The sequence below is a fragment of the Gavia stellata genome, chromosome 7, assembly GCF_030936135.1.
Source record: "Gavia stellata isolate bGavSte3 chromosome 7, bGavSte3.hap2, whole genome shotgun sequence".
NCBI lineage: Eukaryota > Metazoa > Chordata > Aves > Gaviiformes > Gaviidae > Gavia > Gavia stellata.
In genome coordinates, this window is record NC_082600.1 from 36693634 (window position 1) to 36712978 (window position 19345).

A 19345-nucleotide genomic window follows, 5' to 3' on the forward strand; every position below is an offset into this window, starting at 1 on the left:
ATAAAGTTCCTCACACAAGAACCAAATGCTTTCATAAAGAATTTGCATTGTACAAAAGTTGGAATAACTTCACACCAGTAGGATGATTTGCATGGTTTTGTATTCTGAAGTAGTTGACTACGAACCACCTGCTTCCCTTTGTACCAGAAAACCAGGCACAAAATATAGCTGCAAATCTCTACACCAAGACAGATTTTCAGTCTTCTGTAAAACTAGAAGATTTGGCAAGATGAACTGGCAAATGCAACTACTTGCTAGTTGCAAAATATAAGTTTTGCAAAAGATACTTTCAAGTTTCTACACTCAAAAATGTCCACCCTTTCAAGAAAAAAAAAAATAATCAAAACAACACACCACAAATCAGCACTGTAGCATCCATCTTCAAAACTTTTATCTCTTAAATGCAAAATTCAAGAAGACCTGTAACTCCAAACTTGCCTACTTCAGATACCAGAAAATTAAAATACAGTCTGCTTTAAGATACATACAGTATAATGCAGTATGGCTGATGTGACTCAACATAGGAAAGGACAAAATAGTACTCATGCCCTATTCTCCAAGCCCTCCTGCACATCAAGTGTTAAAAACTGCAGCCTCTGACAACAGTAAGGGAGCTACAGAAAGGAAAAAAGATCATCTTAATTACACCTCACTGCAGAAGATAAGCTCCTGGAGGGCTGATGTTAATTTTTTTTTTTTAATACTAGTAACAATTTGTAAGCACTATCAAGTAGCCTGGAACTGCAGTATCTGTGTGATACAACAGTGTTCTACTGCAGAGTACTCTTTACTAAGAAACAGGTGTAACTCCTTCAAAATGGAGCTATACATAATCATTAAGACATGATAGCTTCTTTGTGCCCAGCTAATTAATGGGGTAGCTTTTTCCGCCTCCACTCTTCAGCCAGCTATCAGCGATACCTTTGATTTTTACATTAACAAAATATTGGATTTTTTTTAGCTCTGCAGAAAGCAGCAGTTTGCCGGAAGGCTTCTTTAATTTCAGTTTAGGGGATAGGTTAAGTCCTAATTCACGCTTCAAATAAAAACCCTTTCAGCAAAACAGCCTCAAGTACTCTCAGGGAACACTGAGGCAAAAGACATACTGTTTTTCAAAGACATTAATTTCATATCAAGTGGTATAACATGAAGAACAGCTTTGCGGAGGCATCCTTTATCCTCAAGTACATACATGCTTTTGCATCACAAGAACATGCAGGATAAAGGATTAATTCTGCGTGGATCTTTTCACACATCCTAGAAACAGCATTTTCAGAAAGTATCACGTAAAGATTAGCATTTATGCACATGATTGTTCATAAATTTAATTCTTAGATTCACTGAGACAACTAAATGGATTTCATAGTTACACAGCTATTAAGATATTTTACTCATGTCACCTTTGAGCAGGTATCATACATACACATTCTATTACAAAACAACTGATTCCTAGCCATTTGAGAACTAAAGAGCATACAACAAGCTGAGCCTGAATGTCAGCGTGACTAATTTAAATGAGTTCTTTAAGATCAGGAGAAAAATCATGTCATAATGTAGAGAGACCAGAATCCTGTTCTTACAGTCTAGTAGCTGCCTGAAAACAGTAAAAAAATTCATTTTAAATAAGGCACAGATACTAATGACTTCATGTTTAATACTGTATTATTGATACTGTCAAAATACAACTTTTGGCAGTTAAAAATAATGCATTATTTTATTAGATGTTTCTCAATAACGATCCTCAAGTCAATCTTACCTTGCCACTAGAACAAAAGCACCATCCACAGTTACAATTTGGTAGATCCATGGCCACATGCAGAATTCATTATAAGCCCATGTATTTACATCTACAGGCAATCTGGACTTTTGAATACTAGAGTATTTCACTTTAATCCATTACAATGATTACTTCTTGTATTATCAGAAATAAATGGCCACGAATTACTTCATTTTGTCTATTAAAAAAACAGGAGAAAATACGATCTGAGTTTCCATCACCTGTACAGTATTCTCCTTGAGGAATAATCTAAGAGTTTCAGCAATTGCTACCCAAATTATGAAGCTAGTCTTTATGCTACTTTTACATTTAAGTGCTCAAATGAACAATAAAGTAATAAAAAGAATGTCATACTGTAGTTCCTTTAAATTTTTAATTGACAGCAAGAACATTTGAAAAGTAGTAAGTTCTATCTCAAACTCTTTTGAGTGTGAAATATATCTAAAGGTACATGACAATTCTAGCAAAAAGAATTTGGCTATGTGGGACAATCAAGATATGCACAGAGTTCTCAGTTTTGGGATGCCCCAGAAACTCTTCCCTGTAGCTGACTGCCCTGGGAAGCACAAAACCTTTGGTGGTTTAAAGAATATTCAAATAACCAAAAGCACCAAGTTCTGATGACAGATTTCTAGTTGGCCTTCAGAAGTCAGCAATAATGACATGTAAATGAAATACAAAATGAAGCAACAGGAGGCCTAAAGCTGTTGACCACTACAAGAGTTTAAGATTAATTTATTTAGTCTGTAAAGCAAAAACCACTTGGGGCTACCAGAAGACTTTTCTCCTGCACGTCAATGAAAGTGCATATGCTTAATGCTGGGTATGAAAACAACCCGTGCAAGTACTTAAGTTTTTCAAGGAAGTAAACTATTTGGTGATACATGCTGTGCATGTATATTTAAGTGAACAGCTGGCACTTTAAGTTTTAATTGGAAAAGCATGCTTCCTAATCACAAAATAAAAAAGGTAATAGCAAGGCTAAAATCAAAACTCCCTCAGAGCTATTAAGCTATAGCTTTTAAATTAAAATAGTACAGGATAGCAATAGGACAGTAAAAGAGTTCTTAACTGTATTTTCAATGCTATTGTTGGTATGAATTTACCATCACCGATCAGGCTAGAACTTGATTAATTTTGCAAAAGCTCTTTGTCAGTTTCTTAAAGGAGGTAGTATAGAAAGGGTGTGATTTGAATAACATGGCCTCACCTGGCTGTAAACATTTCAAACAACAGACATAAATACCTATGATAAAAAGTACTGTGGAAGATATTATTCTAGAAATTGTTTTTTATGAACTTGAAAAGAAAAACAGTAGATACATTTAATATATTTACTTATTTGCATGTAGTTTAAATGATACAGAACAAGATTACTGTGTTAGAAATCCACATACAATATAAAAACATTTGTTAGACATAAATTCACCATTCTGCTGACATTTGCAATAACTGTTTATCCAAGCTTAACTTCAGGTATTTATAATATTTCTCATACATGAATTTTTGTATATGTGCAATGTTTCATTAACTACACAATGTGAAACCCTGATTTTTGTAGTTTTTCATCACAATCTGAACATAATAGCTATTTGCATCTTAATACATTGGCTTTTTGAAACACTAGTAATTAAGGCATCTTTGCTGTATAGTTCCTCAATAGTGCAAACAAAAACTGTCTTTAATAATTTGATTAAAACACAGAAGTAATTGAATATTCCAAAGGGGTTTTTTTAATGTAATTGGAAGATAGTTGTGCATTTTGGAGTTTTCTTGTGAAAGACATTTAAAAGCTCTTAAAGCTGATTGCTGTTGTTGGTTCCTTGTAACTGGTTCTGCTGTCTTGTCTTCATGACAGTGTAATTCATCTTCTTTTATACGATGGTGTTGTAAAATACAGTAGCATTTAAATGAATACCTAGTAACTGAGTTAATCCCAAATGCAGCAAAGGCATACAGTTTTCATAGTGCACTTTCACCTCACTGAAGTAAAAGTTGCTCCTACTAGACATTTTTCCACTTCAATGTGAAGTAGATTGTTAGGATCTTGTTAGTGGTTTCATTAAACAGCTTGACAGTTCAGTTCTCTTCTGCCAGTATTTCTCAAAAGGCTTTCAGAAATAGTACATATTTCAGGGATACTTTAGGGGATTGTTTCACCACATAAGCACACATAGTTTCCCAATCATGTCAGTGTAGCTGTAATAAATAAGCATTTACATCCTAGAAGGGAAAAAGGAGAAAGTGTTTGTCACAATCCTTATAGCTGTAACATCGACTGTGTGTCTGAGGCAGGGTAACCAATCAAGACCATTAATACAAGAATAATTATGTTTAGGCCAAATTTCAGAACAAGTTATCTTAAACTTCAAGATTACTTTCAATTAATGCTCTCACTGGCATTTCTTTATGTACTAAAAAGCCTGCAAGAACAGTGGGATTAGTTTCCAAAGTCATCAATTTAGTCTGTTTTTCCTCTGCTCCCTGCACGCACAGGAAAGAAAATCATCATCATGAGATCAAGTATTTGAAACATGTTTATTAAGAATGATATTCCTTCACCCCATACCTCCAACATTCTTGTACTACTCCTTTTGCTCCTGACTTGTTCAGGTGGCCTTGGTCACAATCTATCCTGATATACATTAAGCAGTAGGCAAATGAACAGAAAGGGAGCCTGAATTCTAGAGAAACAAACTGACACTGGCTATTACTGCTACGTTGATCTACCAGAAGAACTAGGCAGTCTATATTACAAGCTCCCATTGCTCTACCAGTTGGGAGTTAGAACTCCGTTCTTCTGCACCCCTGCTGACTGAAACTGCAAGAAGTTTGTAATTATCTTTGTAGATACATCAAAATTGAAGTCAAAGATGCACAGCAGTCCCAGAAGAACAAGAAATAACTTATTTGTTTGATACAGAGTGACAAAATTCTGTAGCCATAGATTCCACGCTCCTTCAGATATAAGTAAAGCATGCAACCTGCAAGTTCTTTTCAAGTTCACTCAAATCCTGCACATAATCAAGTGTCTGCTTTAAGTCCTTTCTCACTGTCTACTTTCATCAGGTCCTACCATGTGGAGAGGTTTCTTACTCGGTGTAACTCTTGGTGCCCAGCCTCAGAAAACCATGTTCATGAGCAGCAAATCATGCATTTACCAGACACCCTCATTGTATTACTGATACCACAATGTACCAAGAAAGGCAAACAGGGATTCACTTCAGATGGAGACACTCTTCCAATCTCCACAAACTCATTTTCTAAGCATTAGGTCAGAAATAAGTTTTAGAATTTAGTATGTTTTCACTTGCCCCAGTCACCTGATGTGCAAATGCTAACAACATTGCTGGGCTAGGATCCTCCATGTTGCATTACACTTATAACAATGGGTACAGCAGATTTCAGAGAAAACAACTGTCCTTTCACAGTCTATCTACTCATCTGTGCCCTTGTTTACATCAATTAAGGCTTATTACTATTAGCTATTTTATTATTAAGGAAATGCTTTCTCTGTAAAGAAAGAAAAAAGGATAAAAAAATTCATTGTTAGCATTCTAAACCACACTACTATTAGCACAGGGAATACGCTCCAGAATTCTGTAAGAATTGTGCAATATTACTTGAGCATTAGTGGAAAATAAAGTAAAGCTGTTTCCATCCATCAGTAATTTAGCATAAATAACATCAAATGAGAGGAATACTGCAAGTGACACGGCTATGTTCATTACTAAACACAACTGGAATGGATTACCTTAGCTATATTACCAGTATATCCTGGAACCAGAGTAAGATGATTCTCCTGTTCCCATAATCCACTTAATTGTTGTTTTAAAATGTGAATATTTCTGAAAAAGAGTGAACAACACTTTATAACATATATACTACATTTTAGTAGACTTGACTGAAATACGTGATTAATACTGCATATAGACTTAAACTATATGATAGATATTGCCACAATATCAGAAAAAATTTTGATTCAACTTCTATAGCATTTGTATAACCCCTGATACGACTATGTTCTACATGTATTACAACTCCAGTAAAAAACCCCAAAACCATAACAATCCTTAAAGTAACTTTCCGAACACCACCTGTGTCTTATGAACAGAACTTCTTTTAAGTACTTTTCAGCTTTTACTTTCAAATTATCAGTTTTTTTTTTCTCTTGTAGGTAATGTGTGCTCCTACTGATCAAAGTTAAAACAGATTTTGAGATGGAATAAGCTACAGAAATACATTTAAATATATCTCAAGACTATACTCACCCATCCTCTGCCTTTTCTGTATGTGCAGATAGTTCTGACCACCATCTTTTAATGACAGCCTGAAGCCAGTTTAAACCAACTATCACGTATCTGCAACAACATTTTACACATTATGCTTTCCCCCCTCCCCCTCCAATATCTACAGGTCAGCTAAAGTGTTAAGACAAATTGGTAAACAACTTAGAAAGCAACACATTTTCTATTGCGGAAGAAAAAAATCTAGACAAATTAGCAAGTTTAAATACTATGTTTTCAATTTCAAAGTGGTAAACTGAAGCTGTTGTTGAAAAAGTAGAAATTCTTCAGGTATTTTGCCTTTATTTCATGTTATAAGCATACTAAAACCTTGAAGCTATTCTCTGTTACTGTTTAGGATAAATAAATCTGCATAAGGGCAAAGCCAGTCCCCCCTGGTCCTTAACCTTGCAGAAAAGAGTTTTTGCACCACTGGTTCATTAAAGGAGAAAGGTTCACAGGAAAGCTCCCCTTCAGCTAGTTGTTCCTTGAGAAAGGCAGGGTTGGGAGAAGGGGCAGAAGGAACAAGAGTCAGAGGACTAAACACCATTAATTTCTAGGACACCGCATAGCCAGGAAGTAATAGTGTTTTCAAAACATCCGAAACTGATACTTACTCTTCGTATTTGCTTTTAAGCAGTGATTTCACTAAAGGCAAAAGATCTACACAGCAGCCAACTGAAATATATGGTTTTTCTTCCTGTAAACTTAAAAACCAAGATGTTTCAGAAGTGCTTGAACTTCAGCATGGTTATAGCAGATTCTTATCCCCCACTTCTTTTTGTCTGTACCTGTTTGTAAGCACAGGAAGGCAGTCTACTACTACTCCAAGATCCTGTATCCTAGAAACATTAAGAATAAAATCAGAAGTGTTACTAGTAGAGAATAGGTTGAAGTATGATTTAAAGAATGAGTATAAAAAAGTTAAAACATTTAAGGAACCCCTAAAAATACTGCAGCATATTTGGGATTGCTACCACTTCAAGAATATAAAAGAAGAGACATTCAGTTTACCTCACTAAGTAGGCTACCAGTTCACTTATACTTCTCCTTCTCCAAAAGGTTAAAGCTACATTCAGCCTCAGATTCCTGCTGAAAAGAACTTGAGCCATAGTTTCATGGTCCTGAGAAACCTGTATATTTTTGAAAATATAAAAGTAGTTTATCACAAGTTAAGTAGCTAACAACACAATAAGCTGCTTTAATAAATTTAGTATATGAAAATATACTTTCTTACCTGTATGCTGATGAGTTTAGAAATTTATCTAACAATGGCCTTGAAAACATAAATTTCCCTTAGAAGGGGGCACAAATAGATTAAGACTACTGAAAAGCTAGAAGAATGAGGTCTGTAGCCATCTAAAGAGAGGTATCTAATAATTAAATAGAGCATTTATGAGCATCAACCTACAATTCTCACCAACTTTGAGAACTTTTTACTTAGATGCCTATTAATTTTGAGAACTTTAACAGTTTAAAACACAAGTAATTACATGTATTACTCTGAACTTTGTCAGAAAAGGCTTATTTCTGAAAAAGCTTGTTCTCTGAATGACGTTTAGGTATTTTATTAAAATCTTGGATTGGAATGAACAATGCAGAGCCACCCACATCTCTCAAACAAGTTAAACAGTCATCTGTGGCCAGTGATCTGGTCTTTAGTTTCTCAGAGGATGAATCTTCCCCAGTCTTAATTTATTTACCCTTCTTTCCACAACCTCTTTATTCTAACTATTCTGCTGCTCCTTCCTTGGAACTATCAAATTCAATGGAGTGCAAGAGTGACACAGACTTGTACCTCCAGCCCACTGGCCTCTCAGGGCTCTCTCTTCAAGGCAGCCCACACTTACAGTACCATGAAAAAATAGCACGGTGATAGCCTTCGATCTTATCTTCCCTGCCATACCTCACTTTAAACACCTGCAAGCCTCAATGGGTAGCAAACATGTATGGTGACAGAAATGGAAACTTCAACATTAAGGGACTTAAATGGCCTTCACTGTCATAAAACCTGTTTCATTTAAATATCTGACCTTTTAGCCAGTTTCAGAAGGCTGCAAGCATTCACTGGTTTCATCAAGCAATCTTAACAAGAAATACAGTCTTACACAAACACTGAAGTTAGCCGTATCAGCTTAGTGTGTATGAAACTATTGAAAATGGTCCTATCCTACCTCACCAGCTTATTCCCCTCCATACACTAACACTTCACTTCCATAAACATGGATGTGGCCATGTGTCATGCCAGATCATGAAACCTAACCAGGTCAAACCCATGTTTTCCTTTGGTGCTGGTACAATTTTAACCCAGACTAGCCTGGCAGATCTGAGCTTCTATGCTGACACAAACATGGGGAAAACTGGCAGGACTACTGCTGTTGGCAACTGTTATCACTGTAAACTGACAGATAAAGGCCGTAAATCACAAGACCTGAGCTAATCTATATATTAAGAAAATTAATCTCTTTGAAAACTTTCACAGCTAACCACACAAAGAAACTACCAGGAATACTTTTATTTTAAACTAAAGTTTCTTTAAACTCTACTTACCTCTGAAAAAAATCCACTATATTTGGATGAGGGGCCTTCTGTTTGAGATGAGCCAGAGTCACTAGAATTCAGCAAGTGTGTACGACTGTCGTTGTGGAGTTTTGCTGGCAGATTCCCTGCACAAGCCAGTTCATTTTCTTTATTTGCCATGTCACAGCCCCTAGATTTAGGGAACTGTTTCTTTCTGTAACAGGGCTTTGGAGTATAACAATGAACTTTTCTTTTACAATATACTACTTTGAAATGAGAGAGGGGACTGGTCACTGTTTTTCCAACTGTTACTCTGCAATAATAAAGCAGTATTTTAGTGAAGGTTACTCTAAACCTAAGCAGTACTTTGTTAAGTAAAAAAAATATATCATCATGAATTCAGCAGTCAACTTGCAGGTTACTTAAAACTTTTTATCCCCAAGATATACCTACATGACATTTGCGTTATCAGAAGTAAGAGCTAAGACCAATATTTTTCTCCTGCTTTTATTAATGCAGAGACTCATTATTATGGAAGTGGATACAAGAACCAATTATCATCAGTAAAATTAAGACTCATCTTCCATTTGCTTGGGTGTTGCAATAGATTTAAAACTGCTTCTTCCTCCCTGCCTCCCTCTCACTTGAAACTCAGACTCTACACAGCACAGCCCTCCTACCTGTTTGTGTATGAAGCCAGCTGTTTTGGAGATTTCTTACCCTGGGAGAAAGGGAATAGAGAATAAAAAAGCTTTGTTACTAAAAAGGCTCAAACACTCCCACAGTTTGTCAAAAAGAAGTCCTGCTTTACCATGGCCTAAGTTTACCACAGATTCCCTCCCTTCCACCCACTCTTCCTATTCTGCAACTAAAGCACAGCTATGTTAACCTTTGTGTAATCTTCAGGTATTTCACAGTGACCTACAGGTGGACTAGCTCTGCCACAGCTGTCCTTGGAGCACCACAGTCAGCTAAAGGCTCGGGGTATCTTTGGCAAGAGATGGGATTGTGACATCAGAGACAGATTCTTTAGTTACTAGCAAACTAAAAACTATTATAAAAAGCCTACTGGAATCTGATGGCAAAATTGCATTCCTTGTCTCACACATACATTTAAAGGCCCATAATACAGCAGATGCTAGCACTGGGAAGGATGACAGCAGAACATCGCCCCACCAAAGCACAACAACAAAAAAAAAAAAAAAATCAAGACTGCTGTAGACAACACCAGCTTGATTATCCTGAATGCATTCAGACGAAACAAACTAGCACCCTGACACCAATCAGGCTTCATAGAACAGTGATATCCCAGAGGAATCACAAAATTCATTCAAGGTTGTGCCACACAGATTGGCAAGACCTTTGAAAATTAAGTCACACAATTTGAAGATGAATTTATAAAGACTTTTTTTTATACAGTAATCTTCAATGTTTTAAAGCTTCATGTAATGAACATGAGTTGAATTGTGATATTCTGGTCTACTTTTTTTCCATTAGTAAACATATTATTAAAAATAAAAAAGCACTAAGATGTTCAAGCTAGAAATATGTGTCTTCATATAAACAGGTACTATGCTTATATGCTGCAGGCATTTAAATTTGAATATTTATACTAATGTTAGCATTTATGTTGTGCACATCAGCAAAACAATGCTATGGGTTTTTTTGGTACACCGACTCATAAAAATCATGTGGGTTTTAATACATAATTTCAATAAACAAACAGTCAGAGAGGATATTGGCATCTTCACCACTGTTTGAACTTACCTTACCATAAGTTTACCCCCCGCCCCAAACACACACTTCCTCTGTACTCCACTGCCTTACTTACTCTTCAGCTAGTAATACAGGTAAGAAGTTTGAGAAAATGTTTCTGACTAGCAAGAATCCAGTGAAAGTACATGTTACTAGACAATGCAGGAGATCAAGCTGTATGATAACAAGATGACAGGTCCCTTTCAATGCAGGTATTTCACCTAGCCACCTCTCACTTGTGCCATGATCTCTCTTGGCAAGACAGAACTTTTTGATGATAGAATTCCTCTACTGAACATCTGAACATGAAATGCTGTGCTTCTAGTTTTAGACTGCTCAGAACTATGAACTTGTTTGAATGTTTACTTCAGTTTCATCAGAGGACATGAAAAAAAGAAACAACCTACCTCCTTCATGATCTTTTTAGTGGAAGAGGAGATTCTTTTTCTGGGGAGATCAATGGGATGACCTTCAATATGCAATACTTTCTGTTTTCTAACATGGTGGGCTTCAGATGCCATAATCTCTCAAATCCCTGTTTTCAAGGGAAATATATTTAGTTATATTTTCTAAAACATTCAGTCAACTTTCTTCAAATGCAGCTGGCAAAACCAGTTAAAACAGTTGAACTATTCACAAGATGTTCATCATATAAATAATCCAAGACATCATCCTTTAGCAAATGTTTGCTGGAGACCTTATCATTAGTAACATGCTGATGAGCATTTCAAAATTCCCATTTAGTTTTTTTAAAAAAAGGAACAAAACCAACCCCCCCCCAAAGAAACAGAGGCAGAGATCTTGTTTTCAGACCAGCTTAGTACACCTGCACTGAGGAGTGCCACACAAAGAAGAATAAGGCAATTTATGAGACTATTTCCTCCACATCTCACACTATGCATTTCATCTGCCACCTAGAGAAAAATAATTGGTCCCACAACTGTTTCCAAGTGAGGAAAAGCAGCTAAATAAAAATAATCCCTGTTTTTCAGGAAGAAGGCAAACTTCAAAAATAGCAAAGGTAGAAAAATGGAAGTGAAACATCTCCCCTTCATCTATTGGCAAATCCACCCCCCACCCTTTTTTCTCAGCATATAACTTTGGCTATTTTGCATATTAAAAAAATAATAAATCTTTATTCCACAGTTAACCAGTGAGAAAATGCCTAAAGTACTTGTCTTGAAGTACACAAATATTTCTACAAGAATCAAACCCAAGATTGAGACAGTTATACTTTCATAAACCAATCATTTGCTCTGGTTTTATTGTTTTTCCCCTAAATGGGAAAACTCTGCTCCCAAGATGAGTGCCCCAATCTCTTCCCCTCCACCTTTAGTACAAACAGTCCTATCCCTCTTCCTCTATGTAGCAGACTTATCCTACATTAAGAGCTTCACTATTTAAAACACTAAGACACTGAGCACTGAAAAAGCCAGATGGGAAACAGCTTATTAGCCACAGAAGATCTTTCAATGCAGTAGCTAAAGGCCATCAAATAAAACAAGTGGCAGGCTCAAAACAAAGTAGAAGGTGTATTCTCCACATAATGCATACTAAATTCCACGTTGTAGAATACAGTGACAGCAAAAAAAAAAAATTCTTCAAATGCTTCGGTTTTCTTTAGAAGAGGATCAGTACTGAAGAATCTCAATTGAGATCTCTCTCAAAAAAAGGAAGATTTACTGACAGAAACCCTTACCCTGTAAGATGGGAACATGGAGCCCTAAGAGCAAGGGCTTCAGCAAGCATTGCAAATGGCAGCATTATTTAGGGCAAGACCTTTAACAGTTGGTGGTCCATACTTTTCCAGATAAAAGACTGGCTTAAAACTGGTTCATTAAACTTGACTCTTTTCCTGAGTACTACGGGATGGTAACAGAATAGTTGTCACCCTGTGAGCTCTCCATGCTTCCAAGGCTTCCAGCCACCAGGTTTATAAATAAATAGTAAAAAATTATTTTTTCCGCTGAAGTTTAGAAGAAACCACAAGAATAACAAACAACTTGTCCTCTGCTTATCAGAGTGGTTGAAAACATTATTTGGACTCCAAATGGACTGTACATTAACATTTGAGCTTGGAGGCAAACAACTGAGCTTTTGAAGAAAAGCCCAACCCAACAACCCTAAAATCCAAACAAGTCCAGCATTAGAATCAGGCTAATGATGAAGGCAGAAAGCTAGGAGGACTTGGAAAAACCTGGATTATTTTTGCATCCCCTGTTTGAGAATGTAGCGAGGGGAAAGCAAGAAACTCCAGAGGAATAGGGAGGCCAACCTGCAACCACCAGAGCTAAACCCCATAGAATCATCCCATCAGACACTAAAAAAATCCATAATCTCTGTTCCTGAAGAATCATTTTTGCGACTACTCCCATGATACACTGACAGCTTACAACTCTTCATGCAGAAGAGTGACCTATCCTTACTTGCTTGTTTAATAAATTATCTCAAACTACCTTCCTCTTTCATGCTAAGCAGTTAGCAAGAATCTGATCTCCAACATATAAGACAGCACTGTTAAACTAGAATGCTTTTTACTTAATAGAAGTGTAAAATATCAGACGGCTAGAAAGAAATGTCTTACCAAGGAAACTCAAATAGCATATCAGTGTTCAATATTGGGCTCTAAAGAGCCTAAGATAACATCTCAAAATACCTGAACTGGAGATATCTGGAGAGAGATTATTCTGGAGGGAAAGAAGTTCCCTGCAAAAAGTTGAACATGTCCAAGAGAAAAATGAAGAGAATTACACACTTTGACAAATTTGATGTAAGAACATAATGCACCCTAGCCTCCCAGTTGAAACAAGAACAGACGCCAAAACTAGCAATTCTTTCTTTAAATACTGGGAACAAAAACCCAAAAGGCCAACAGATGATCAGATACAAAGGAACATCTGAGGAAGTGAAGTAAAACTGAAGTAAAATCCTTACATCTGTGTTCACTGTCCTACAGTTTAAAGAGGTTTCCATTGTTTAACCTGTTTTGTGAGGGCCCCTGATGATGCAGAAGCAGCAGTGAACATTAAGCAGTAATGAAATAGCTGTGTTGTTAACAAGGCACAGAACCTCTCTCTTAGAGCTGACAAAGTACCTAAAGAAATCACGCATGGAAAATACAGTCAGTATTTAAAGATGGCCTCAAGGAAGATCCAGACTGACATCTGTTATGCAAATTAGTGAACAGTGTAATCAAGAACAGAATTAGTGGACATAAACAAATAATATACTGGAAAAGATTCAACCTGGCTGTTAAGGCAAGTCCTGCCCTGCAAAATTAATGGAATTCTTTGAGAGTATGAAGTAGTATAACATGGATAAAGGACAGCTAAATGATAGAGTCTACCTGAGATTCCAAAAACCTTCCACAAGTCCCTCACTTAAATCTCTTGAGGAAACTAAGCAACCAAGTGGTAAGAGGGAAAGTTTTGCATGGAGAAATAGCTAAGGAACAGTGACAAACTGTCTAAGCAGTTCCCACACTGAAGACGACCACCACAGGAATCCCGCAAAAAATCTGCATTGGTTTATGCTGTCCAACGTATTTGTAAATTACCTCACGAAGGAGATGAGTAGTTAGGTGACAAACACTGTTGACAACACACAGTTATACCAGACACTGAAGATGAGGGCTAACTGAAGAATTAGAGAAAGACTGATGTAAAATAAGCAGAAGCAATGATTATAGACTAATGCAAAGCAAAGCCTGTGTGTCTGCAGGCGTGAGGAAATTTTGGGTTCCCATATAGAATCACAGGTTCAGAGCTAATAATTGCCACCCACCACAAGATCTGGATATATGACAGTTTACTTTAGATAATTTGGATTGCTCAGTGCACCATATGGATCAATAAATAGAAAAATAAGAAGAATGCTGTTATGATAGTGTATAGAACTAGTTTGTGCCTGTATTTCAAATACTGAGTGCAGGTTTAGTCCTCTTCCCTTCAAAAAACTCCAACAAAAACAACAAAAAAACCACACCCAAAAACTCAAAAGACTACTAAGTAAAGTAAAAAAGAGCTCAGACAAGGGCAAGTTAAAAAAAGTATGGAATACCTTCCATACAATCAAACAACTGAATAGATCAGGCCTTTTCAGTCTAGAAAAGAGGCTGCTTATAGCAGAGAAGGGAAATAAGACAAAGGCCTACAAAATGAATGGCTTGGAGAAGTTGCACAGAGATTGTTCACTGTCTTGCCCAATATAAGAATGAATGGGCAAAAGACACTAGCTGAAGGCAAGCTCAAAACTAACAAAAGAGGGTGGCTCTTTGCGCAAATCAAGCTGAACTTGCCACAGGATGCTGTTGACACAAATGTTGACATGGGTTCTAGGGTAGACCATGCAAATTCACAAAAACAAATACACTGAAACTGATTAAATGCAGAAACACAATCCAGGTAGCACAGACACAGAGCAGAACACAAGCAGAAGAATCTGGTATGTCCAAATCTAATACTGCTACAATAAACATAGTTCACATCTCACAAAACTTGCTTCCAAAGGCTTAGTAACTCATGATAAAATGCTAGCTGGCCAGCAATTAAAAAGACAAATGCTAGAGGATGAAACACTTTACAAGTTTCATTTCCTATCTGTTATCAGGTATCATCTAGGGATGGCAACTTAGACGTTACCACCCATTGTTATTTTGGAATATATACAGAGGATTTTTAAACTGGCATTAGTATCTAACTTATATGAGATCAAACTATTAATACCTTAACTTCTGGAATTTTTGGCTATTCCCTCATGATGAGTACGGCTAGTTGTATTTGTTCAAAAAAATCTGTTGTACCATTTCATTACGGCCAATGCAACTCCTTTAGTTTATTTTTAAAATTTTTTAAAGCAAGGATAGAATGCAAGTCTCTTTAGCTTTGCCTCAGCCTTTCATCATACAAGCCTAAACTGTTTTACAACTGTAACAAAGTAGACTGCGAATCTGAACAGAGATGCACAATTTCATTAAGACGATAGGCTCACATTCCACCAACTTCCCCCATCCCATGGGTGACTTCTTGTAGCAGATGCCAATCCTCCTTCCTCCCCCTTTTACTTTCCTCAATTTTCAGGAAACAGAAGGACTGGAGTAACAGCAGCCATATATCCTGATAAGTCAGTTCATTTGTCCTCACAGCCAGTAGCCAGTACCCGTGCAAAGTTCTCTTGATGGCTCTACTGCTGTTTTCTAACTCTGATCTCTCCCAGATGCAATACAACTCTTCAAGTCATACCAGAATCAAGCAAAGAAAGTCAGCACTGAAAGGCTTTCAAGTGCGTATCTATCAAAGGCAAGTATTAACAAACTCTGCCACTCCCTCCCATCATCCTATGTTCTGGGCACAGCCCCCAGAGAGGGACAAACTCTTCTTCGCATGTTATGTAATCTACACATGTATTAACATAACATTAATTTCTTACAGAACACAGACCAGAGTACTTTGCATGACAGCAAAGCAAATGTAAAATAGCTAGATTTCTTAAGTCATTGGTAAATACCCTCTCAAACATTCTTCCTGTCCTACTCTGCCCAAATTCTTAACAGCTATTTTTCCCTGTAGCATTCCACATACGCTAGCCATCACAGATGTTCTTGTGATTCTCCCCCACTTCATATTAAATCAAGTGCAAGTTCAAGGATGACAATATTAGACTCAGATGAAAGCGTTAATTAGTTGTTACTCACCAAGGAGAAGAGTTCATACTTTGAAAGTATTCAGAATAGGTATACATCAGGGAACCAGTAATGGTCAACTAATTTTGCTAATTATTAACAGATTTAAAATGCTCATAAGAAACTTGCAAGAATGGTTATTCCAAATTTACTTCCAAAAGGATAACGTGTCTACAAAAATAAATTAGCACTATCTTATGACAAAGAAGCAATTCTGTAAGCTTGGCATAATTTCCTTTCATTTTAACTCTGACAAATGTTACAGAACCCATCTGTCTCTTAGTTTTAGAAGGCTTCCACATCCTTTGAATATGAAACAGCTTTGTTTTTTTTTTTAAAATTCCTTTTTTAGTAATTTATGCCCTGACAGTTTACCAGGTGTTAAATACTGAATTCTCTTAGGAAAAAAAAAAAAAGAGTGGAATTCAAGATATTAAGGGAGTACGTTAATACAAAATTTCTCTGCAATACTATAAGAAGTATGTCTTACATGCCAGCAAGACACAATTTTCTAACGTGCTATACCTGTTAGGCCATTTGTTCCAGTTTAAAGTTTCACGTGTGGACAAAAATTACAGGAATTACATTAAATTTGCATTAAAGACAAATACTATTTAAGTAACTAGTTAAAGTTAGCTTATTCCTACAATTTAAGCTAATTTTCCTATTACTCTTATATACGGAATTTGTATGTGGCCCACTGGCAGAAGCAGTCATAATGAACCTCTGAAAATGACAAGTCAGAGTTCAGTTAAGTTTACTGAGGATGAATCCAGGTGTGAATTAGATGTCCTTGTGGAGCTAGCCTAAGAGTCTAATAGCTGAACCTTATTCACATTCTGGAAAAAAATATTTTCTACAGAAAAGTCAAATAAACAAGTACCAGTTTTCTGCACCTGGAGGTATCATGTACAGATATGTTAAGCAGCCATAAAGTATTATTACTTGTCAGTGTTTTAGTCCTTTCTAAAGTTGTCCTTCACTAATAAAAAAAGACACTTATGTGTTCATTTTCACTTATGAACACTCCAGGAATAAGATTGGAAAAGTTCTATTATTAAAATTATCTGGGAGTTGTTATATAGCAAATAAAGTTCCAATACACTGAAGCTCCCACATTAATATTTTAAACAAGCTTTAAGAAACTACTCATAGAATTAAATACAGTAATTTTTTTTTCTATTCATTGATCAATCCAAAGAGCTTCGAAAACCTGCAAAAAGAATTTTAAATTCAAACCCAGAGAAAGACGTATTGGAAAACCCCTCAAGCTCCAAACTTAGTGGAGGCATGGATACCCACCGCATCCCCACCTGGCTGAACGTAGTCTGTGACTACATTTCACACAGCTTGGGATCACACGACTGCTTTTACGTTACCCTTAAATACACTTCTACTATTGCATATGGTATGTTTATAGCCTTTAAAAAACCTTCTTAATTCATACTGAAGCTTCTTATCCTGGGACCAACATACAAAACTGTTAAAATTTTAAGAAGCATAAGTGATTTCAGTGGAAATATATTGAAAAGAGAAGTTTCAAAACTGGGCAAGAGAGCGCGCACGTGCATATACACACTACTAAAACAATAAATATGTATCAGCATACTCACATATATGATTTTTAAATACATACATATCAACTACGTTATTAATTTTATTTATAAGACATTATAATGAAGTTCCAAGTTACAAAGTTTAGGAATTCAAACCAATGGTAACCTGAGTTCCATGAAATAATAGTACAGACATTTTAATCAAAACTATATGCACTGATAAGAAATTAAAGTGACAGCTTTTGACTAGAACAATTTGTTCTTTCCAATCAGCAAGGCCAAAGAGGCACTAATCTGTCTTCTGTTATGCTTTAATTCTACTAAACATGGGTAACTCCTTTTTTTTCTTCCCTAATTACAGCCAGAGAATCGAGGGAACAAAAAACCCACGGGAGTGGGAAAAGCAAAATTAATGTTCCAAGAAGAGACGGAAGGAAAGCTGGTTTTAAGCTGACTTAACCTTGCTCCAAAGCACAGCTTGTTACAAAAACAGCAACAGAAAGTTTCTAAAGCTACCTCCCAATCTCCCTCCTCAACAGACTTCACTGTCCAGAACTTCTTTCTTTCAGATCTACATTCAACAACATGCCAAACTACTCCAGCACAACAGTGCAAAAAAAGGTCTGAAGACCTTTTAACAAAGTAATTAATACAGGATCAGATCTTCAAGCATCTGAAGATTTCGCCCCCCCCCCCCCCCCCCCGGAATCTGTCACACCCAGGGAATAAAATCCGTCAGCAGGCCTCACACCCAGCTTATTATCCTCCCTTTCGGTAGCACTAAAGCTACTCTCCTTGCATTCATCCACCACTGCACACACTTGCTTTGAGTTGTGGCTGATGTCACCATTTTAGAAAACGACAAAACTGCCAGAACTTGCTCGCTGTAGACTGCAAGCACTGAAGACGGCTCTGCCGCAGGCCGGCCGGTGGCCGTGAGGGTGTCCCCGCACCGGCGCAGCCGAGGTCTCCGCGGTGCCGGGCGGCGCAGGTAGGGGTGCCGGGCGGGGGAGGCTTGGCGGGGGCCGCCCCACATGCCACCGCGCGGGGAGCGGGAAGGAGGCAGCCCCGCTCCCCCACCGGCGGCGGCCGGCCGGCCCGCAGCCCCCGCCCCCGGCCCACACACCGGGCGGGGCGCCCCGGAGCCGCACCTGGCCCCGGCGAGGCAGAGCGCGGCCCGGACGGCGCCGCCCGCCCCGCTTCTCCAGAGCCGGCAGCGAGCGGGAAGGTGGAAGCTCTCGCCGAAGACCCCTCCCACCCCCGGTTTCTCAGCGGCCAGAGACGCGCCCCAGCCCAAGAGGGCCCCCCCGGCCACTAGGGACCCCGCCCGCGGCCGATCCGGGGCGCCAGCTTCTCGGCCGCGGCCCAGGGAACCTTCACCCTTCCCCTCACTCACCCGCTGCTCATGGTACCGGGCCGGGCCACGCCGAGGGGGGGAGGAGGAACCACGGAGACCTACCGCCGGGGCCCACTGCCCGGAGCCTGCGCCATTCAAACGGCGCCGCGCTGCATGCTGGGCCGCGCCGCGCCACGCCCCACCGGCCGCGGCGCTGGCACGCGGCGCCCTCTGGTGGCCGTTCCGCCGGCACCTCCCAGAGGCCGAGGGCGCGACCGCCGCGGCGGCGGCTGCTTCCTCACGCCCCGCCCCGCCGGCCTCCTGCGGCTGGGCTGCTCGATAAGCTTCTTCGGGCTGCTGCCTCCGTGTTTAACGAGGTCGCTCGTCAGGGCAGGTCTGCCTCCGCCCTGGCGCCTAGGCTGCTGCAGCCGCCCT

The 19345-nt window shown here is 38.5% G+C and overlaps 1 protein-coding gene across 1 annotated transcript; it reads right to left on the reverse strand.

Moving 5' to 3' along the window:
* Positions 1-3125: 3125 nt before the first annotated feature.
* On the reverse strand, positions 3126-19053 carry KATNBL1 (katanin regulatory subunit B1 like 1). Its single transcript, XM_059819448.1, has 10 exons — positions 18971-19053; positions 10746-10873; positions 9264-9304; positions 8614-8896; positions 7078-7196; positions 6855-6905; positions 6681-6770; positions 6049-6138; positions 5532-5625; positions 3126-4000 (listed from the first exon to the last, which is right to left on the reverse strand). Exons 2-10 carry the CDS (start codon positions 10857-10859, stop codon positions 3968-3970), a joined length of 915 nt encoding a protein of 304 aa, XP_059675431.1. The 5' UTR covers positions 10860-10873; positions 18971-19053; the 3' UTR covers positions 3126-3967.
* Positions 19054-19345: the final 292 nt, after the last annotated feature.